We start from the raw sequence: 24,319 nt of genomic DNA on the forward strand, positions 1-24,319 counted from the left end.
TACAAATGCCACATTTCCATGAAGTTTCAGAGCGTTCCCATCTCTTAGGGATGGCCAAGATCTAGTCTACCCAGATCAGAGGTCTTTCCAGAATGGCACAACCAGACTGTGGCAATCACTCTAACCAGCCTCCTGCAGTATGTGCCACTTTTGTAAAGAATGAGATGGAAGTGCATTTCCCATCCTCATCCTTAAAAAAGTATGGTCCAAATCCCAATAGGCTGACGTCACCTCTCTCTGTGAGGAGAGTGATTCATCCAGACGGGCCTATAAACAACTAGGCCCATCAGTGTCCTACTGCTGAGAGGTACACTGAGAGGACTAACTCCAGGGACCTCCTCCAGAAACGCTAAGTGAATTAATTAATTATGTGGGGCTTCAGAATCAGACAGACTTGGATTCAAATCTTGCCTCTGACACTCACTAGCTGGTTAAACTAAACCACTGGCATACTGTTTAATCTCTGAGCCTCAGTTCTCTTATTTGTAAAATGCAGCTGTCCCTTCTATTAAATCCATTGTATCAAATGAGATATGTACACAGTAGGCACTCAACAGACATTAGTTTGAGATCTGCTGCATTGAAAAAGAGCATCACAAGAGATTCTCTCACTGAGGCACCTGCCAGAGATCACCACCTCACTCCTTCCGTACTGCATCCTGATCACATGTTGGCAACTGAACATGTTTCAGTCGGCCTGGGCTATTCTAACTAGCCCCTGCTGAGATAAATAGGAACTTAGATGGCTTGACTTTCTCAGCTGGTAGGGCTATTTTCTACAACTCGAGATTTGTTCTAACCCTAAAATGGAACAAGGCCAACTTCACTCAGAATCTTTAATCCCACAATAAATTAAAATAAAGACCTTATGTGTGGTTGCCTATAAAGCCAAATAATACAAGATTCTGGGAGACCTGCAAACAGCCCTGAGGTGGGCAGTGGCTATTTATCAGTAAGCTGAAGGACACAGCACATCTAAGCAGAGATGGTCCTTGCCTTTTGATCTTGCTGCAAGAACTGAAAACACAACACATGATCTGCAGAGGAAATGAAAAAGACACTCTCCTTTGAGTTTTATAACCACAGGACAAGTAATTACAGGGCACCAAGTGGTACATACACCAGCCATTCCTTTACTCAAACTTCTGAGTACCTACGGTGTGCCAGGCAATGTACTAAGTACTGGGACCGTAGAGATGAAAGAAGATGGCCCACTCTAGAGAAGCTCATCCTCATCATCTTATGGGCAAGGCTGGAGGTGTTACACTGGCAAGTAAATGTCTGTGAGCTCACAACCCCAAGTTTTCTATGGCAAAGCTGGTAGACAGAAGCTAGAATTTTGGGTTCTAGGAGCACATTTAATTCTTGAAGCACATATTTGGACCACATTCTCGAATCCTGGGACAAATGGACTACTATTTATATTAGCAAGTCTCCCAAGGTGAGGACTGGGGTGGAGGTAGGGAACAGAGGGAGGAAGGTGACAAGGTGCACAGTAATAATTCCCAAATGTGACTTCCTCATCCTTCTGTGCCTCTGGATTTCAGAGGTGTCCCACTTGCATCTCTGTTGGAGTTTTGGTCCCATGAGGCAGGGGAAGATTATATTTACCAGAAAGGAAAAGGAGGCATTAACCAGCTGAGCTGGGCCACAGGACTATCTTTGGGACAGGAACTGACACTGATTTATTCATTTATTCATAAGATAGAATCCTACAACATATAAGATACAGTGTTTGGGGACTGAGACAATCAGACAATCCTGCCCGCTAGGTGACTGAGGTATACTATGTCTAAAATTACTTGACAGAAAGTGATAGTGAATGGGGAAGGGGCAGAAACTACTAATGAGGCAAATACTCTTCCAGTGAGGATATCTGGGAAGGCTGGTAGGCAAGATGGCCCTTGAGCGGAGCCTTGAAGAACAGAAGCAGGTAAGAGAAGAGCCTCGGCAGGAGAAGGGGCAATGGGAACAACATTATTCCAAACAGATGGACAAGCGTGAAGCAAAGGCATTAAGTTGAAACGTACAGGGTACAGGCAATGAACTGGGAGGAGACCAGTGTGGTGGGAGGGAAGGGGGACAAAAGGTGATTAGGTTGGAAAGGTGGGGAAGGGGTACAGATAATGGATAAATGTACATGCTGGACTATGGAAAGTGGACCCTAACCAACACCCCAATGGCCTGGCATTTAAATACTGGCCCAGCATGGCTCATTGGGGAATGGATTCAGGGCTGATCTGCCCACCCAGCTTCAGAGCCTGCACCTCCTTCCAGCAGCCCAAATGGTTAAGAAAGATATGGGTCAGCCAGAGTTCTATTCTTAGGATGGAAATGGTCCCTGTACTTCAACCAGCAGGCCCATGTCATGGCAAGATCTTGCAGGGCCACTTTAAAATTCAAGGCCATGCTGAAGAGCTGCCTTTGTTTAAGGCCATTAGCTCTTTTGTTTTAATGAAATCACACAGAAGTGATCTTCCCTCATTTCTAAAATGAAAGCCATCTCTGTTTTATTGCTGAACCTTGCTGCCCACCTCCCCCTGAGCTCCCCCAGATGGAGAGACATCCTGCTTTCTGGTAAGACTCTAGATGCAAACAGGATGTTTAAAATACCCTAATTAGATCGATCTTGACTTCAGCACTGGTGTGTTGGAATACAGATTAATCTGTTCCATGCCTGGCACTGGCAGCTGAAGCAGCAGGAGGCCCTGTCAAATAAAGCCATAACATCACACTGCTCTGCCTTTATTATTATTTTTTCCCTTTTTACATTTCATTATAATGGACATCTGCCTAGCAGGGGATGTGGTAACCCAAGAAGAGTCATGCATGTGCACTCAGCCACTCCAGGTGAATATTGATGCAAGTCAAACACTCTTTTCAAGACAGATGGATCTGTGTTAAGCATCTATATATAGTCCCTTTTAACACATACACAAAATACATATATTCCTATTCTTCACAAACATTTACTGAACTCTGGCAGGCACTGGGCTAGAGACTGGGGACATAAAGAGGCAAAATTTATTGTAAACCTATTATGTGCCTATCTGTGCTCTGCATGTATTACTTTATTTAATTCTCACAACAATCCTCTGAACCATGTTTATTATCCTCCCCATTTTACAGATAAGAGACTAGAGACTCAGCTAGGAAAAGAACTTTGCCTCCCAGGGTTTCACAGCTAATTAGAAAGTAACCTCATTAGTTCCACTATAATAAAACTTGATTATTTTCCTCAAGAGTTAAAAAATACCCAATAAGCATATTAAAAAAGCATTCAGCCTCAGTAGTAATACAAATAAAATCATGAGATAGTTTCATTTGATAAAAGTTTTCAAAATACCTGACGCCTGGAAGGCTGTGGGGAGCTCCCGTAAACTCTCCTACACTGCTGGCCCTGTGAGTACTGATGACGCAGTACTGAAACCGCTTTTGCTATGTGAACCTCCGCAACAGATGGTAAGCTCCTCCAAGGCATGGTCCATCTTATTCACTGACACACCTCAGTGTCTAGCCTTGTGCCAGAGATTCAACTAATACTGAATTTGACATCCTAACTAAACAGCGTGGTAAGTGAGATGTGAACTTGGAATACAAATGATGAGACTCCTGAAGGCCATTTTTCCAAAAAGTAGTTTTTAGTATGTTTGTTGTTTGCAATTTTGAATGCATTTTCCATTGAAACAGGCCCACTGAAACCCATTTAACCTGAAATACAGCCAAAATTAATTCAGTATTCTCATTTTTCAGTTGCAGTGAGATTCTACAAAGTGTCTAAGCATCTACTGGGTACAAAGCAATACGACAGGTGTTGCTTTTTAAAAATTTAGTTCCACTTCCCCATGGAATTTCTTTCCTTCCTTTCAGAGTTCCAGTAGCACTATGGATTTAAGAAAGTGTTTAAGTGCTAGCTTAACTAATTTACGGATTTGAATCTGTGGGAAAATGGGCCTTACAGCAAGAAAGGGAGATGTATGCCCAAGAAATGCTTCTTTCTGCTACACAATTATTCTCCAAGAACTCAGAGTGAAACAAAAACAAAAACAGAGGGATGTGGCATCTAATTCTCCCAACTCAGGGCTTGAGCTGAAAGCATGAAGTTCTCTAGAAGTCTAATGTTCATATATCAGGGAAGGCCCATATCTTACATGGGCTGAAGGAGAGGTCCATGGAACTCTGTCTGCCACGTGCGTACGCAACTGTCTCCTTGGAAAATGATTCCAATCTGTAGTTTTCTATGGCTCCTACAAGGTGCTTTGTCAGTGAAACCAACCCTATCACTCCAGCAGAGGCAGTGTGGATTGGGGAATGATACTGGTTCTGGGGAGTACCACTCTGAGATGGCCTAGACAAGCGCTGCCCAAGAAAGGTGTTCTATACCAAGTGGCAGCATCCTGACTGGTAGAGACTGCCAGCTACCTACCCAATTTCTCTTCTTATTTCTTACTAATAGAACCTATATTTACTTGGTAATATGCCCAGCTTAAAAAAACAAACAATAACAAACAAACCACCACTTCCCTTATAGCTAGGTATGACTGTGTGACTAACTTTGGGTCAAGACTTAAGATGAACTGGTATTTGGGACTTCCAGGAACGGCCACGACCCCTTCTGCCCTGCTCCCTTCCCCTTTTGCTCTTCTGTGGATTCGAATGTAGACATAGTAACTAAAACTCTAGGAACCATCTAAGACCATGAGGCAATCCTGAAAACGGAAGCCAGGCATTTTATAGGTGCCTGGGGCGCATTAACAAGCAAGCAAACATCCCTGGCTCTGTGATAGGAAGAGAATGACAGAAGGAAGCTGGGCTCGGGCTGACACTGTGAAAGTGCCAGTCCAGTCCTGCTGACCTCTGGGCTGACTTTACATGAGACAGAAATAAACCTCAATGTGTTCTATTTTGTTTAAACCACTGTGATTTCGAGTCTCTGTTACTAGCAACCAACTGCAATTCCTAACTGATATACTAATTCAGTAAGTTCTTTTCCAGGAAGTCCAAAGACAGACTGCATCCTGAGAGTCAGGTATTTACCCCAAGAAAGCTGAGTGTGCAGTCTCACTCATTTTTGGAACCAGCCACACATCCCAGTGGGGAAAATCCTAGAACCAGGAGTAACTGCTGGTGAAAGGTACATTCCCCTCTTTTCATCTGTCTTGAAGGATCTCCTCAGGACACTTTTCCATTATATTCTGGAGAACCTGGCTGGAAGGACTGATACAACTTTTTTTTTTTTTTTTAATTAAAAAAGTTAACCCTCATCCTTGTAATGGCAGAAACGCATGCTTGGAGTTTCAGCACCTTTGTTTCCTCTCTGCATTCCCAGCAATACTCACATAAGCAGCACTCACACCCAGCAGTATTTTGAAGAACTGGTATGAGACGACTCAGATGCGTGGTTTCTGACTCACCAGCCTGAGTCCTTTAGTGAGCCCCCCTGATGAAGCCACCTGAATGTCAGGTGTGGCTGGTTAGAGTTTACTTTCCTTTAGCACATCACTTAGGAGTATTTCATCTAAATTAAACTGACTCTGTGGCCTAGAAGCTCTTTCAGGTTTAAAAAGGTAAATTATACAGTTACCACTCCTCTCCCCACCCACGCCCTACAAAAAACATTAAAAAATCTTTAGATCCTAAAATGAGACAATCACTATGAGTATTTGTAATGTGGCTTTATTTTTTTAAAGAGTCCTTTTCAATGGTTAGCTTACTGTATTCTCAAATAAGCCTAAAAGGTTAGGAAAGCACAGCAGAACCCTGTCATAACATGGATTTGGATATACTTGAGGTTAAACCTAAGTGCCAGAATTCTCCCACATTCTCCCCTTCCTCAGTGATTTCTTCGCTATTCCAATTTCCCACTTTCCAAGTATCAACCTGCCTTGGCTCAGGAGAGCTGATCATCACAGCCCCAAAGCAAGGGAGGTATTTTCACACTCCTCTGAAAGCCATCCCTGGATGCCTGCTTCAGATCAGAAATTCAGTTTAGGGGGAACAAAAAAGAAAGAAAGAAAAACCTGTTTCCAGGGCCTTCAGGGAATGATCTAAACCCACCTCTGCACGACTTTCATCTTATTCACCAGTCCTGCCTTTGCACTCTTCAAACAGCCACCGCTCCAACTCCTATTCTTCCCACATTTAGCAGTAAAGTCCTCTTTTAAGCTGCTGCAGCCTCACCAACTGTTGGGCTCCACACACTCTTCCTTCAGACTCCAGGGCTTCGCTGATTTCCACAGAAACCAGAAAAACCTGCTCGCAGACCCAAGGTGGCCTTATGTTCATTTTCTTGAAGTCTGACTTCTTAACCCTTTTTCCATCAGCCAGTAATACAGCAGTGAAAGTACAGAAGGAATTTCAGTGCTGCACTAACACAGTTCTTTCATTTCCATTGTGAGACTAACGAACTAAACCATTCTATAATCTTGCACACACAAAAACTACCGGGAAAACACGCAGTCATCTCTGCGAAGTTGCTTCAGGATCATATTCTAACACGTATTAGACTCATAATAGGGAGGAGATAAAGGAACCTGGCTAATCCTAAAAAACACACGGCATTTGGGAAGACAGAGTCCATATTGTGTTTTACGAACAAGATATAATCAACAATTAGCAGATATACGGAGTACTTTGCCATCATTTTCTCACAAGCTAATTTTTCCATATACTCAGTGCAACCATTTTACAGTTGTACAAATAAAGAACTAAGGGTCTGAGAGATTTACGTGCCTTTCCCGACGGGTCTTCCTCCCTTCTTCCCTCCCTCCCTTCCTTTCTTCCTTCCTTCCCTCCCTCCCTTCCTTCCTTTCTTCCTTCCTTTCTCTCTCTCTCTCTCTTCTTTTTTGCCTGCTCAGCTTGTGGGATCTCAGTTCCCGAACCAGGGACTGAACCCGGGCCACGGCAGTGAAACCCGAAGTCCTAACCACTAGGCCACAAGGGAACTCCCCAATGGGTCTTTCTTAAGAGGAAAAAAACCATTTATTAGTGTTACATGCCAGGTTACTGTGCTAGGTGCTTCACATACTCTTTCTCATTCTATGTTCATGACCACACTTGGAGTGAATTATTCTCCCCATTTTACAGATGAGAAAAAGTAAGGCCCAGAGAGGTTATATGTTTTATCCAAGTTCTCAGAGCAAGTAAGAGCCAGAGGCTGATCTGACCAGTTTTCTCTCCACTGCCCCAAATCTGCCTTTTTAGTGGTAAACTAAATTTACTAGCACCCAAATTTCTGGGGTACTTCTTAGAAAACTGAGCTGTAAAAAATAAGCAGGGAGCCCACTTTGAACATAGCTATAAATTGAATGTCAATGTCGCTTGCTTTATACAAAGCAGATGGTTTCTGGAAAAAACTGACTTCGAAGTAATTTCTCTGAAACAAATCCTACTTGTTTACCACTGTGGAATCCAAGATGCATTCCCAAAGAAAGAATTCCCCAGCCTGCTTCATCATCACTGTCCCTGCTGGCAGTGGTATCCCAGAACTCCCCTCAGCCTGGCTTCTTGCTTTCCCTTGCTCAGTGAGACACCCCCACGAGGACTACAGGAAGTCTTCCTGCTCCTGGAAAGCCTCTGACCTCACCCTGGTAGCTCCTGGAAACTGTGTGTAAGATAGTAGCACACATGTTGGCACAGGGATTGGAAAACTGAGATTTTGTTCTCCAGCATGACATGAATAAGTACAGTAATAATCAGAAAGGCACTCTTCCTTTCTGGCACCATTAGGTATTCAACAAATAATGGCTGAAGAAAACTTTAGAGTGAATGAACTCATGGAAGACGTCAGTCGAGGATTTCTTTGAAAGGCCACCTTACAAAGGTTTTCACAGACTTCCTAAATGACTCCTAGCTCTGGGCAAACACCTCAAGATGACCTCCTAAGTCATCAAGCTATGCTCAGATGTGGGCACCTCTCATTTTAAAGCTTAATCCTGAATTTACTACTTGCAAAATGTCTTCTGTAGCCTGGAACTTTGACAGAGATAAGACATGCTGGGAATACACATTTCCAGAATTACTTCTTAAATAAAGGCCATGTTGGAAGGAGAAGGGAAGAGGGCTAACATTTGTTAAGCACCTACTATATGCCACAATGAATCTGAGAGATAACTTACTGAGCTCACTGGGCAGGATGTGGGTCTCCTTCTACCACTGTTTTATTGCTTCAGGGCACGTCTCATGCTTCTGTTGCACAGTTTTGTTGCTAAGCAAACCTGCTTTCTTGAGTGATCAAGGGGTCGCCTATACTTTTTCTCTACTTACAGTCCCCTAGTGGGATTAACTATTTAATCACCTCCTTTGTCCCTTCACCCTGTCCCTGTCAGTTTTATAGATCCCTGCTACTCAGTGTGGTCAGAGGACCAGCAGCAGCGGCACCACCTGGGGCTGGTTGTCAACACACAACTTCAGGCCTCACCCTAGACCTACTGGAGCAGACTGTGTTTTTAAAAGATCCCCAGGTAATCTGTTGGCAATATAAACACTGAGAAGCACTGTTGAAGATGCAGTATATCTGAGATCATTGAAGTTAATTAATGTGCCTAATGTGATATTGTGATTTATAATGAGAACTATTATATTTGGTCCTTGTCTCCATTTCTGGCAAAGAGCTCCTAAAACCCTTGGAATTTTCTAAGTGATGAAAGCTACAACGGTGTCTCTTGTTATGTTAATGTTATGTTGCTAGGAGAACCAACCAAGAGATTAGAGTGATTGGAGGATTGCAACTTTCAGTCCCAACCCCAGATCTGGGAGGGGAGAGGGGCTAATAGATCGAATCAATCACTAATGGCCAATGATTTAATCAATCACGTCTATGTAATGAAGGCTCCATAAAAACCCCAAAAGGATGGGGTGTGGAGAGCTATCGAGGTGCTGGGAGAGCGGCGTGCCTACAGGGGGAGCATGGAGGTTCTGCACCCTATCCCCATGCCTTGCCCTATTCATATCTTACATTTGGCTGTTCCTGAGTTATATCTTTTTATAATATACCGGTAAGTAAAGTGTTTCTCTGAGTTCTGTGAGCTGCACAGAACCCAAGGAGCAGGTCTTGGAAACTTCTGGTTTATAACCAATTAATTGATCAGAAGTACTGATAACAACCTGGGCTTTCGAATGGTGTCCAAAAGGAGTGGGAGTGGGGCAGTTGTAGGACTGAGCCCTCAACCTGTGGAAAATGCTCCTTTCTCCAGGTCTATAATGTCAGAATTGTACTGAATTCTAAGACAGCCTGCTGATGTTCGAGAACTATTTGTTGGTATGCAGAAACCACCCTCACCTTCACGTTGGAAACTGAGTCTCAGAACACCTAATTTAGTTACACAACTGGTATAAGCTGGGATTTGAACTCCAGTCTGCATGTTCTATACGATTTTCCCCCTACACTATTAAGAACTATGCAAAGCTTACAGCTTAGAAAAACACATCTAACTTAGTATAAAACATATAGAAAAAACTTTATAACAAGATTCATTATTTCAAAAATTTAGGTTGATGTTATAAAAAATGTTCACATCCCACATTACAAATATGCCCCCCCCGCCAAATTCACATCTTACATAATACAAAAAAACTTGGTAATAGAGCTTTTCTGCCCTGCCTTGCCAGTATTATAAAATTTCCTGTTTTATTTCTAGAAATAACTAAAGGTTGCTTTGGTGATGATTAAAAGTCATTTAACTCTGGTTTTCAGTTGTCTCTTTAAGAGACTAAAGCATAGGATCAAGAACATAGGCTTTAGGTTCCAGCAGACATTAATTTAATCTGTGCACGATTTGAGAAAGTGCTTAACTTCTTGGGGGCTGTTTCCTCAGTAATAAACCAGGCTAATGATACTCCACAAAGGGCTGATGTTAGGGATAATGACATCATGGATATATTGGAACCCAGCAAATACTCAATAAATGTGAGACACCACCACAGCCATCATTGTCAGTCTGTAACCTCAGACTGGCTGGCACATCATCAGGAAAATCAGCCTGCTAACGAGAAAAGCAAACACTGTTATCCCACGAGTTTGCCAGCCAGCAGGCATACTTAACAGAGACATGACTTATTAGTAATCGATACTTTTAAGAAAGTTGTAGGCATGTTTTTAGTGATCATCAAAATGATACGCTTAATTTATTTTATGGTAACCCTGCAGCAAATATGGAACAAATTAACCATCATTTGCTTTCTACGTTGGAGCCAGAGACAAGGAAGAAAAGTGTTACAAGGAAACAATTGTAAGGAATGTAGAAGAGACAAGGGAAAAACACTAAATGTAATACACACCACAACCATATTGTACGTGTGCATAATCTTATAGTATATAAAAACACTTCCCCATACACCATCTTATCCAATTCTCACACACTGTGAAATATTATTATCTCCCTCTTTAAGGGTGGGGAAACTGAGGTTCGGAGAGTAAATGACTTACCGAAGTCACAGAGCCTATGGTAGAAACACAAATCCAAACCTTCTGAACCCAGCCCAGGGCTCCTTTCTAATAGGCTACTTAAGGGATTTAAAGCTACTACTGGCAAACAGAGGTGCTCAGCTGCAGAAAATCACCCCATGATGGTTACAGCAAGGTTCTCCAACTGCATCCCCAGGGTGACCTCCCCAGCTCAACACATAGATCCTTTAATAAACCTGAATCTTAAAGAGAAAAGAGATGCTTCACTTTAACCTGATACCTGAGAATAATTTGTTTGGGGATCCTTTGTTTGGCTACCAGAAAAGAGTAGTCAACATCTTTTCAACCTCCTTCTTATGCTAATTATATTTCATCAGCATCTGGACACCCATAAGCAAAATCAATCTGACTATAAAAGCAAGCCAAAGACATTTTCTTACCATAAGAGAAACAAACAAGTAAGATTGCAACATGATTAAATACACAGAGCACTTCCCCAGCAACCTGCAAGCTGCTGTGTATAAAAATCACATCCAATATCGCAAAAGTCCAGGAAGGTGGACACTAACAAATATCTCACACATGTAACTGTATTCTTTATGAGCAGTGAAATGTATACAGGTTTATTTTCAGTTTATCTCCTTCTACCTTATATCTACTGTTAGATGCCAACATGTCTAACACATTAAAATATTCACACATTAAAAAAAAAATTTGAAAGGCATCTTCACTTCCCTTATACTATAACCAAGTGAACTCAGACATATTAGCCTTCAGTCCACACCTCCTTTCCTTACCATCCTGAAGTCCCAGCACATTAACAATACTTGGAAGAGGCAACATCACCATCCAAGTGCAGCTTACCTTTCCAAACTGCTATCACCTCTACAACCTAATCATTTAACCTGAAATCTATCCTGCCTTCTAAAAATATACAGTCCAGTTTCCTAATTGTATTGAAAGACTCATCCCTGTCAAATATGCCCAAGACACACTGAGTAAAAACAGCAGGTTACAAAACAGCATATACACCATGGATCCACTTATACAAAATTATATGCACATATATCCAACCCCCACCCATAACACAGATGTTTGAATGGGTAGTGTCCACGATGTTTCTAGTCATTAACTCTGGGTGGTGAGATTGGGGGTGATTTTAACCTTCCCACCCTTCTTTTCCACAATGCTTGACTTTTCTACATTAGGTTAATTATTCACACTCAGAAAAAGCAATAAAGATATTTTTAACAAGGCTTCCCCTAAGACCCGCCATGTCAACAATCTTCTCTTGGCCCAGAGAGAAAGTAAAAAGTATGCTTGCCAAGGCTTATGCTCTGAGCATTCTGGCTAGTGGGTCTCAGCACTAGCTGAGCAACAGGCTCTGGAGCTTTTAAAAAATACAGATGTTGGGCATTCCGATGCTCAGAATTCCTGGAGGTGGGGCCCAGGCATGGGTATTCTGTCAAAGCTCTTCAACTGATAATCATCAGTGAGGGTTGAAAACTATGGATTCATGTCTCATTCTCAAGGGGGCCAACAGAGGGAGAAAATAGGCCAGAGTGCTGAGTAAAGTGTTTAAAGGCAGGCAACTGCAAAGTAAGCAGATGGGAATGTTTAGGAACAGAAATTGAAGCCTGAAGCAGTGCTGAGCTTCAGGCCTGAGAGGCCACTGAGAAGAGAGTAGACTATCAGTGGACAGATACACCCTAAAGTCGGAAGCCAAGAAGAGGTGAACAAAGTGTGGCAGGGCAAAATGTTTGGAATTGAGAGAGTTTATGCAGTACTGGGTGCAGGACTACCGATGACTTAAAAGAAATCAAATACGAAAAGACACCAAGCAGTTTAAATTAGGCCCACTACTACTAAGCAACACTGATTTATGATTAAAAGAAGAATTAGAAGAGTGCTGCATATGATTTAATTTTCAGAAACCTTGGAAAAATCTTAGCTTAAAATCCTAGTAAGGCCATGCACTAGCTGTGTCTTCAGAAAATGACAACTTCTTTATACCTCAGTGTTCTCACCTGTAAAATGTAGGTAATAATCCATGGCTCACAGGGTTCTTGTGAGGATTAGGTGAAATGATATAGTGAATGCTCTCACCTGATAGGTTTTTGCTTATCAGAGTACTCAACAAAAAGGCCCCCAGTGGTAACATTAGGAAGCATATCATAGTAAAGATTACGTGTTGAATTTTAATAAACCAGGTTATTATAAACCAGGTTTAATAAACCAGTTAATTACTGCCTAGCCCCTAAGTTACTTCCCCATTTTGGCACCACCTGATGCTACAGAAATAACCTAAAAAGGTTTGGCTATTTCTCAACTGCTGCTTCAACATTCCTGGTATTTGTTTTACTTCTGTAAAGGAGATACACTGCACACTAAACTATTTCTATAAAACTTAATCAAGATTATAAATGAAAACTAACAGAGTTATATTGACAAAATAATAAATGTAACAGTGGAAAACTCTATATCCAAAACAAGAATTCAGCTCATGCTACCACTAAAGAACTAAGTTTCTACCTGGAAAAATGAAAAACGCAAAAGAAAAACCGTGATAGATGTTTCTCCTTCATCCTTTCCACCCAGGCCTTCAATATCAAAATTGAGTTTGTGCTAAATTAGCTGAAATAGTCAAAATAATTAAAATTATTACTCTACCTATGATCTATAAAAATTTGGGGGAGTCCTTTTTTTACTATAACACAATAAAATAACTGTAAGAACAGCAATAACTATTAACATTAATGAATGCTTACCATGTGCCAGGTACTGCCCTAAGCACTGTACATATACTAACTCAGTCAATCCTCACAACAGCTCCTCAGGGTCCTTCAAGGTCTGGCTCCTGCTTAACTAATCTAATCTTCTGGCTCCATGCTCCTTTTACCAAGGGCTGGTGCCAGACTGGTCTCAGAGGGTACTCACGGCAAGCTTAATAAAACTACATCTCCACCAGCATTATGCAGACTGGTGGAACCAGAAACTCTGAGAACATGTCCCAGAAGGCTCCATTTTAAACGAATTCCCAGATGGTTCTGAGGGGCAGCTAGTCTGAGGCTCACTGTGGTCTGTGCCTCCCACCTTTTATTTTATACACGCTGCTTTTTTCACTTGATATTCCTTCCCGTGGCTAACTCACACTTAAGGTGTGGCTCAAGAGCCACATTTCTAAGGTGGAGTTGTTTCTAACCTCCACCTGTTCTCTCACCACCTAGGTTAGATTAGGAGCCCCTGCTCCGTGCTCTCTTCTACCACTTTACCTTGTAATATAAATACAGGTTTCCATGTCTCCCTAGCTGCACTGTGAGCTTGTTCACCTTCCATCTACAACACCAAGCCTGGCACAAAGAAGGGGCTAGTGGTCTGTTTAATGAAAGAATGAATGAAGCCTCACTGACCTACCTTTAGGGCTCTTATCCATAGGAACAGACCCTCTGCAAGAGCATCAAACTGAAATAGAAGGGTATAGGACCTCACTCAAGGTGATGAATTTTGACAGGACCAGCACAATCAAGATTATAACTGAGGGTCCAGATTAGTAGGCCATCATGATAAACTGGCTGTCCCATCTCTTGGTAGCTCCTGTTATGACCCAGCCTCTCCACATACGCAGTCCTGGTGCACAACTGGGCTTCACACCCATGAAAGCCAAGGAGTTTTGCTCCCTACACATAAACATGAAAACTGAGAGAGGTAAGGATGACTATTTTTGAAAGAAGGCTGACATGCAGCAACTATTTTACCATTTATTAAATGTCCACTTGCTAGAGACTATGTAGGATGCTCATGATCATTATTCTTCACACAACAATTTGAGAAAGGCTTTACCTGCCTTGTTGATTGAAGAGGAATTCAAAGTCCAGAAAGAATAACTTGTCTAAGGCCACCAGCTGTTTTGGGGGTAGAGCTGGGATTGAAGCCAGGTTTGTCTCCTACAAAGACAATCCTCCTCCCCCTACACTGTGCTGCCTCTGGATACCAACCAGAAGACCACTGGAGCCACCTTGGTGTTAGAAGAAGCTTTAGAAGCAAACCTAGGCTCAAATTCTGCTTTTGTCACTCACTTGCTAGAAGGTACTTGGTAATTAACAAACTCTTTGAGACTCATCTATAAAAAAATGATAGAAATGCCTAATTCATAAAGTATATACACCTGTAAAGCCCTCAGTATACTCGTAGATGCTCAATAAAATGTGAGTTGGCCACTAACCTCCTCCCACAAAAGAGAAGAGCAGTTTTCCAGGATGGTAAATACATCCTTTGTTTCACCATCTTCCTCAGTGGCAAACAGCTATGCTGTGCTCTACTTGGGAAAGGCCCGTGGGTTAATCCTTATATGACTGGAACCAGTTAGCAAACCAGATGTGTAACACTCAAAATCATCCCCTCAAGCCTGATGAGAGGAACCCTAAGTCCAAACACATTGCTTATTTCAGCATCCTTATATTTTGTCATCTGAGGTCAGGAATGAGACAAGCAGCTGGAGGGAGAAAAAAGAAATTGATCCAGGAACTATTCAGTTATAAGGTTTTCAGATAGCGACAAAAAACAACAGCCAGACATTTCCATCCTTGTTTAACATAAAGTCCCTGGTAGCAGATGGCTTAATGCTACTCTTAAAATTAAATACCATTTACTCTTCACTTGTTCATTATTCTGAGCACTACAGCCAACTCTTTGGGATTTTTAAGCTTGGGGAATACAAAAGGAGGGGGCGAAATCTTTGAATTCTCTGTTTACATGATGTAGAGAAGTGGGGACCTGGGGATCCCTAGTACATCCTCTATGGGAGAGGTTTTTGTCTTACATTCCACATAAGACTGGCATGTTTACAGTCTACCCCTATGAATGGCAGATCCAGGGAGAAAAAGGATTTTTTTCTGTGGGTACTTCGAAAATTACCAATAAAGTAGAAGGAAGAGGAACACAAAAGGGAAATCTATCCTCAACCCAGCCACTAATATTAATGAAGCAGGCACTATGCTAATCATTTGATCTGCTTTATTTCATTTAATCCTCGCATAGCAGCCTTATGAAATAGATTCCAATATTATCCCAAATTTACAATTGAGGAAATACAGGCTCAGGGAGGTTAAGCTGCTTTTCCAAAGTCATAGAGCTAGTAAATGGCAGAACCAAGACACCAACCCAAGTCTTGTCCTGTGCATGTGGGGAATATTAGAGTTAAGCATGGTGTGTTGCTTTCTGCCTTGGGTGCCAGTTACCAGGACAGGAAAAGCAGAAGAGACTTGGGTGATGAAGGAATGAGTAAAGTTTTGAATGAGCTGAATTTGAGTATCCGGTGCAGTTGTCTTCTGGTTAATTAGTTGTGCTGATTAGAGCTTGTACGAGAGACAAGGCTGAAGAGTAGGAATCAGTGGCAAAGAGACAGAGGTTAAAGCTACAGGTAGTAGATGAGGTCAAGGAGTATGGGGAGTAAAAAAAAGAACTGGGGGAAGACACCGCCAATCCAGACAGACAAAGATGAATGCTTGAGGGACAGGCTGAGGCAAAGGATCTGGAGATTCGGAACACTGGGAAAGAGCAGCTCCCCCCAGGACAGGCATTCAGTTTTATTCCTGTCACATGTTAGGTCTGTTAAATTTTGAACATAGTAGGAGCCCCAGTAAAAGTTGGCCCCAAACGATGCCATGTCATTACCACAGCCCACCATGGACACATTAAAAATATTTCTTTTTTGCTTATGTTGGCTAAACTCCCTTCTTTTCTGACTGCAGGAAAGGTTTTGCTATTTCCCTCTCCTAAGCCTGGTAGGTGGTGGGAGCTCTGGTCTGCAATTCCTCAGTTAGGAGTCCAAGCAGCAAGAAGCACCAGGCAACTGTATACCTCCTGACTTGAGGAGTCCACGAGAATCACCTACAATTGTCTGCAGATGACAGAAAAGTATTCTTTAAAGCAGTGACCTGTTATCAACTGCTGTCACTGTTGATGAGGTTAAATGTGTGCATATGCCTAGCATGCACACACACACCTACACACTGCTTGGTAGCTCACCCCCTTAAAGCTCATAATAGCCTCTAGGGGAACCATGCTGAAACAGTGCAATTAACTAGAACTGCTATAAACTCAGTAACTCACCTACCTAATGAAGCAATACAAGGAAAATTGGACCTATTTTAATAAGAATTTTTAAAAGAGACAAGAAGTAAAGGTCAAATGCCATTTCTGGATCCCAGCTCTTTTCTTCCTCCCTCATATTCTGAAGCAGTTAATTCCAAGGAGACAATATATACTGTGCTATTCTTTATAAAACCAAGGAGGCAGCCAATCATGCTATTGCACCCAAGGGCAAATTTTTTCCTTCTAACCCATCCCCCAAGCTAAGTGCCTCCCCTGATCTATTTCAGAAGGTTTTATTATGCAAAACTGAATGGATTTCAATTTTAATTCTTTTCCTTCTCCACCCTAACTCACAAAAGAAGAACTACATTACCCACAATTCTAGGTTATAAGGGTGGTTTCTGCTTCTTCCCTCCTCTCTAGAGTCAGCTTAATCTAGAGACTGTCCTCTCTCAAAGCTCTTTTCTTGGCTTTAGGAATACGTTGTTTTTATGCTGCTCCACTATTCAGCATATCATGACTCCTGACATTCCCGTCAAGAATGAGTTTGCCCATTCTCATGCAGCAATCATACAGCGATTAGATCGATTAGACCGCAGGCCAATAAAACCCACACTCTCCCAATCCTCCCATACCCAAGGTGTAGGCAGTCTCTTTGCCTGGCTTCCCAGTGACGTCTTAGAAGAACGGGTATGTGTGACTAAGGTCAGGGTGGGCAGAACTGGAGACAGATTTAGTAGAGGAGAGAACTTACACTTCTTGAAGTGCCTACTCTATTCTAGAGTCTGCGCTAAGTTAATATCTGTCACCTCACCTGACCCTCACAACCACCCTATGTGGTAGATCTAGCATTTTACCTAAGGCTCAAGTAAGGCTCGGAGAGTTGAAGAATTAACCCAAGATCACGTGGTTGACAAGCAGTGGATCATTCTGTACCACACCAGGCTATACTGCTACCATCGGAGCTTGGGGAAGATTCTAAGAGATGACAGGGGCTGAGACTGGACCAGGATGAACTTAACCCTGATATGTGACAAGCCCCTGAAGCTGACAAGAAAGGGAAGCTTACAGGGCAGCCCTCCAGAGGTTCTGGATGGGCAAGCTGATTCCCAGCCCATAGTCCTTTATTAGGAGTTGCTGGATTACCAAAAGAAGCTTGTCATAGGGTGGCCTCACCTATAAGCAAGTTCCATCCATAACATGTCTCTTAAAGGCACAGCTCTAAAGGAGGGGGGAGGAGTTCTGCCATAATTTCTAAGCCCATGAGACAAGGAAAACTTAAGGCTAGGAACCCACTTGTTTTGCTTCCAGACAAGCTGGTCACCCCAGGTGTACGACCAACAACTGTCAACTGTATTGACTCAACCTTGCAAGGTTCTGGGGAGAGCCCCAAATCCATGTCTGTCTTTAATGAGCAGTCTTTTAGGGAAGCAGTTATCCATTCATGCAGTCAGTAAATATACACTGTGTATCCACCACATGCCAAGCACGGGACTAGGCCCTGGGACGCAGAGGTGACAAGACTATTGGTTCTATAATCTTAAGGGCTATGAAGTCAAAGTCCTGGGTCCAAGAGTCCACCTAATAGGAGGTTCTATTCAAGCCTAGGAGCTCATGTTATGTTTCCCTGAGAAAGTGACATCAAAACTAAGGACTAGGGCTTCCCTGGTGGTGCAGTGGTTGAGAGTCCGCCTGCCGATGCAGGGGACACGGGTTCGTGCCCCGGTCCGGGAGGATCCCACATGCCGCGGAGCGGCTGGGCCCGTGAGCCATGGCCGCTGGGCCTGTGCGTCCGGAGCCTGTGCTCCGCAATGGGAGAGGCCACAACATGAGAGGCCTGCGTACTGCAAAAAAAAAAAAACAAACACTAAGGACTTGAAGGATGACTATAAGGCAGGCGAGCAGACAGGTCAGAGAAAATTGTTACAGATGGAGGCAAGAGCATGGTAGAAACCTGGGGCTGGGCATGTTTGCAAATACTTCTGATGGTCTGAGCTACCGTGCTCTAGCTTACCACTCAAACCTGGTCTACTTCCTTCAGAAAGGTCAGCACATGGAGAGCAACCCAGAAGACAGGACAAAGAAACCTTGCACAAGGTGCCCCTGCTTTGCCCTGCCTCCATCCTCACCCCACCACCATGGCCAGGAGCAGAAGCTGGGGTGGGAGAAGGGCCGGGGCTGTGTTTTCTCCTTGGGGGTTACTCTTTGGGTGCCGCTGTATTCAGGATGCAGGGCTCATCCTCACCAGCCATTACAGTCCAAACGTGCCTTCCAGGAGCTGTCTTCCCAATCTACTGCCCTCACTAATATAATGTTATCAAATTCCTAATGTGGGTACTCTAAAGCAAATGTACTGCTACCAGCATGCCACCAGGCACATTTTTCAGAAGGAAAACAGCTACTCACTGAATCTGTCATTTCTCTTCTCAGCGCCATGCACACAGAGCAAGAGCCTGCTAAGGGCTGTTTCCCTTCACTTTCTTCAAGCATGCTCAAAATGTACCATCAAGCCTCTCAATACAACCCAGCAGGTCAGCCACCCACAGTCCTCAAGGAGTTTCCTGGATTATAGGACAAAGCCTTGACAACTAGGGCCCGTGCCTCAGGATCTTAAGGTACAGATATCAGAGCTTCTAATTCACTAGTCTAGTTTCCGCATCTTACAGAGCAGGAAGGAAAACGCAGTTGAGAGAAGTTAAGCAAAGGGTCTAAAGTCACACAGCTATTTAGCTGTAGAACCGCAGCTTGGTTCCTTTCTTAGCTGACTTCCTTATCTTAAAAAACAAGGATACCACCATCTACTTCATGGGTAAGGCCCAACTAAGATAGCATATAATGCAGCAGCACGAGGAATGTGGCAGGTTTTCAATGAATAGTGACTGTCTCCAAAATTTTATCTCCTCGATCTCCAATACCACCCATTCCCTCTCCCATGGCCTCATTTTGCCGAATTTCCATTGAGGAAAGAAAAAAGATCAGCAGTAGGCTTAACATGTTCAGAGCTGGTGTTTGGTCAGTATCTGGTTTGAGGTGAACTGAACTCTCTACGTGTTCTCACATCTCTAGTCCATAGTTCTTCCCCTGCCAGACTTCCTGCTGTCTCTGGAGAGCTGCTTTCATCAGAGAAGATATCACTGGAGGTGACCACTGAAGGCATCACCTTCACCTTTAGCCACTCCAAGTTGGCACAGACTAAGTCAAGTCAATTTGAGAAGTGATAGACAGGAACTCCCAGACTTTTACCTAGGAGGGTAAGGAATGAAAAAGATCCTGCAGATACCTATGCCGTTCTACTAATCATGATGAAAAAAAATCAAACCATGGGACAGATGTTAACTTCTGACAAGACAACCAAATTAGCCAGCCAATCAGCCCAGGTCCTCATCCTTCACACACACCACCTCCTCATCCCCCTCTTAGCACCCTCCCCATGCTTTAAAATAACCACCCAACCATGTAAATTCCCTGGTGCAAGTATCTGTTAACCTCCAACAGAACTGTCAGTGCTCATAAACCCAGGGCCTTCCAGATTGCACTACGGCTATTTACTGGGGAGAGAGATGCAGCAGGCCACTAGACAACAGCAGGAAGAGAATGGCCTAGCAGTAACTACTCTGCTTACAGCACCGCAATTCATGGCATTTTGCTGGGAGTATGCACCATCAGGGAGGAGAAACATAAAAAGGGGAACCTGGGCTGTAAATAGTTTATTTCGGCAATTCCTAATGGTGGCTGAATCACACTTTAATACAGAAATACATGAAAGCACTACTCTGGCGGTGACATGTGTTGCCACCTCATTACTCTTTTCAAAAGGGTCTTCCATCAGAGAGACTCCTCACTACAAATTATAGTGAAGAAAACAAAACCTTCACACACAGACTTATTCACAGGCCAGAAGGGAATGGAACCACTAGGATTCAAACAAGCAGAGAACCAGTGCAACAAAGGCCATCAGTGATCAGGGGTCTCTGGGTTGCTTTTCCATGCATAGAAAATAAGCAAATAAAAAAGAAAAAGGTAGCACACTTCCGCCTAAGAGTCAACTCCTCAGCTGCACGACAGAGTTTGTCAAAGTAGCTCTCATTGCCCCCCATTTCTCCTAATGTACCTTCATTAGGCTGACTTCTCCAGTGAATCTTACCTTCATGCTCCTTCTCAGTGGTTCCCACTTTCTTGATCTTCCTGGGAGATTTCATAAAAAGGGGAAAGATGGTTCGTAAGCCAAGAATATCAACAAACTTATGGCAATTGTCTGTGCCCTCGGGTCCAATCATGGCATGGTCCAGCACTTTCAGGGCACTGCTCCGGGAGATCTTCTTTTCTCTGGGAACAAAAGAGGTTTTCATGAGTGTGTTCTAGTCTTAAAAAAAAAAAAAAAAAGTGTATTTACTGCAATACTCATTACAACGGAAAGAAGAAAAATAAAAACAAAACAATGTCCACCAGTAAAAAAATTATTACATTATAGTATATCTGCATGGAATATTACACACTTTGTTAACAATTAGGAGAGTATGTGGTAGAATGAACAAGTTCTTACGGTCAGAATGATAAGCACAAAAGATAATATTCAAAATTCTGTATGAAGCATTATCTCAATTATGTAAAATATATGCATTAAAGGAGACTAGAAAGAAATAGATCAAGATACGAACATGTTCAAGGTGGTAGGATTATGGATCACCTATTCTTCCTTTTTCTTTCTTTTTAACAGCTTTACCAAGATATAATTCACATACCATACAACACACCCATTTAAAATGTACAATTCAATGAATTCTAGAATATTCACAGATATGTGCCACCATCACCATAGTCAACTATAGAACATTTTCATCACCCTGACAAGAGATCCTCTACCCTTAAGCTACCATCCCTCTACCTTCCCCATTCCATCCTAGCCCTAAACAATCACTGATCTACTTTCTGTCTCTATGGATTTGCCTACTCTGGACTTTTCAATTTAAATGGTATCATACAATACTTAGTCTTTTGTGACTGACTTCTTTCACCTAGCATAATGTTTTCAAGGTTCATCTATGTTGTAGCATGTATCAGTAGTTCATTCTTTTCTATGCTTGAATAATAGTCCACTGTATGGAAATGTCACCATTTATCTATCCATTCATCCATCATGGACATTTGGGGTGTTTTTACCTTTTGGCTATTATGAATAATGCTGCTATCAACATTCATGCACGTGTTTTTGTATGGATATATGTTTTCATTTCTCTTTGGTATATGTATACCTAGGAGTGAAACTGCTAGGGAATATGGTACGCTATGTTTAAACCTGTTGAGGAACCATCAGACTTTTCCAAAGTGGGGCTACATCATTTAAAATTCCCATCGGCAGCATATAAGTGTTCTGATTTCTCCACATCTTTATCAACACTTATCATCTGACGTTTTGGTTCTAGCCACCCTAGTGGGTGTGAAATGGTATCTCACTCTGGTTTTAATTTGCATTTCCCTGATAACTAATGATGTCAAGCACCTTTTCATGTACTTATTGGCCATTCGTATATCCTCTTAGAAAAAATGTCTATTCAGATACTTTGCCCATTTTTAAATTAGCTTAACTATCTTTATTATTGAGTTGTATGAGTTCTTTATTCTGGATACAAGTCCCTTAACAGGTAAATGATTTGTAAATACTTTCTTCCATTCTAGGCGATATCTTTTCACTTTCTTGACAGTGCCCTTTGAGGCACAAAACTTATTTTTTTCTTCTGCTGTTTGTGCTTTTGGTGTCATAGCTAAGAAACCATTGCCAGAGAATTCCCTGGTGGTCCAGTGGTTAGGACTTGGTGCTTTCACTGCAGTGGCCTGGGTTCAATCCCTGGTCGGGGAACTAAGATCCTGGAAGCCATGTTGTGCAGTCAGAAAAAAGGAAACCACTGCCAAACCCAGTGTCATGACGATTTACACCTATGTTTTCTTCTAAAAGTTTACTAGTTTTAGTTCTTACATTTGGATCTTTAATTTATTTTGAGTTAATTTTTGTATGCACTATTAAAGTGTTAATGATGACAAAGCATGCTATCCTGGGTCAGAATAGCCAGCCAGGATTGGGTCCCAGTGAGCGGAGGAAAGGAAAGTAGATAAAAAGCTTGCTGACAGTGCCTTTTGGTGCTAGACCATGCTGGTATACCTGAGACTGTTCCATTTTTAGCACTGAAAAGAAAGTACAACATCCTGGGAAACCCCTCAGTCCTGGGCAAACTGAGATAGTTGGCCATCCTACTTGGTGCCAACCTCAAAAGATCAGGATGTATTGTGAATATTCCTACCTTTATTCCCCTTGCTATGGGGAATAAACAAATCAATCAAAACAATCCAAGATACTCACGAATGACATTCAACCCAACTACTGAGTTTAACAGAAAAAAAAAAAGGCTTGTACTACGCACCTGCCTCCATACAGCAGGCACTACACTAGCTGCTAGGAATTATAAGCTCCCTGTCTTTAGCCAATTTAAGAACAGGTAAATAAAGATAATTTCAAGAGCCCAAAGCTGGGGCTTCCCTGGTGGCGCAGTGGTTGAGAGTCCGCCTGCTGATGCAGGGGACATGGGTTCGTGCCCCGGTCTGGGAAGATCCCACATGCCATGGAGCGACTGGGCCCGTGAGCCATGGCCTCTGAGCCTGCGCGTCTGGAGCCTGTGCTCTGCAACGGGAGATGCCACAACAGTGAGAAGCCCGCGTACCGCAAAAAAAAAAAAAAAAAGCCCAAAGCAATGGAAATTTAACTCCAAGAAGGTGAGAGGTAGAGATAATTAACTTTATCAAAGAGAAATCTGTGAAGGTGTCAAATGAAAGGTGACATCTGAACTGAGTCTGAAATATGAGTGTTTGTCAGGCAGAGAAGGGAGAGCCATGACATTGGTGGCAGTGGTGGGTAAGTGACCCGGGCAAAGGTATAGGAGGCCTGTGAGAACATGCCACTTGGGGGAACTGGAAGTAGCTCTCAATGATCAGGGGTTGGGCTTCCCTGGTGGCGCAGTGGTTGAGAGTCCGCCTGCCGATGCAGGGGACACGGGTTCGTGCCCTGGTCCGGAAGGATCCCACATGCCGCAGGGCGGCTGGGCCCGTGAGCCATGGCCGCTGAGCCTGCGCGTCCGGAGCCTGTGCTCCGCAACGGAAGAGGCCACAACAGTGAGAGGCCCGCGTACCGCAAAAAAAAAAAAAAGACCAGGGGTTAAGAAGATGACTAAGGGGAGGTGGGCAGGAACAGGTCATGACAGGCCCTAGATGTGCTGCCAGGGAACCTGGGCTCCATGCTGTTGACATTGAGAAGCCATGAAATGTTCAAGAAAAGGAGGGCTCTACACAGATAGATTTTAGAAAGCTTAACCTGGCAGTAGTGTGATGAAGGGACTGGAGTGACAGAGCTTGGGGTCAGTAAGCATATATAAGAGAATATGACAAGAGCGTAAGTGAAAACGACAGAGTTCTGATAACTGCAGTGGTGTGAGAAAGGCATATTTGTGAGACATGAAACCTTAAATATCTGGAGCAGGGTAAATAAATTTCTAAATTCAATAGGAAGGGTATTTTTTGCACCAAGATGAAATTCTAAAAGGAGAGTAGACAAATAATATATATGTTTTCACTGCAGCTGGACTTGAGCACCCTACTCTACAAACTTAAATTTACAAAGGTTATGGCTAGGGCAGATAACTATGTGAGCAGAAATTAGGAAACTGAAATACAATATCCTTACTGTTTAGTCACTCAGAAAAAGTCCTCTTGAAATGAATTACAGTCATGTAACAGGGCACCTTCCGTTACCATGCAGCATACATTCAAACATTT

The 24,319-nt window shown here is 42.7% G+C and overlaps 1 protein-coding gene across 2 annotated transcripts in view; it reads right to left on the reverse strand.

Moving 5' to 3' along the window:
- CTNNBL1 (catenin beta like 1) overlaps positions 1 to 24,319 on the reverse strand; it is a 165,022-nt gene that overhangs the window by 41,540 nt on the left and 99,163 nt on the right. For both annotated transcript variants that reach the window (XM_079944290.1, XM_079944291.1), the window contains one exon: positions 20,643 to 20,824. In XM_079944290.1, coding sequence (XP_079800416.1) covers positions 20,643 to 20,824 — 182 coding nt within the window. The remainder of the gene's footprint in view (positions 1 to 20,642; positions 20,825 to 24,319) is intronic.

The sequence above is a fragment of the Stenella coeruleoalba genome (genome assembly GCF_951394435.1).
Source record: "Stenella coeruleoalba genome assembly, chromosome: 15".
In the NCBI taxonomy this organism is placed as follows: domain Eukaryota; kingdom Metazoa; phylum Chordata; class Mammalia; order Artiodactyla; family Delphinidae; genus Stenella; species Stenella coeruleoalba.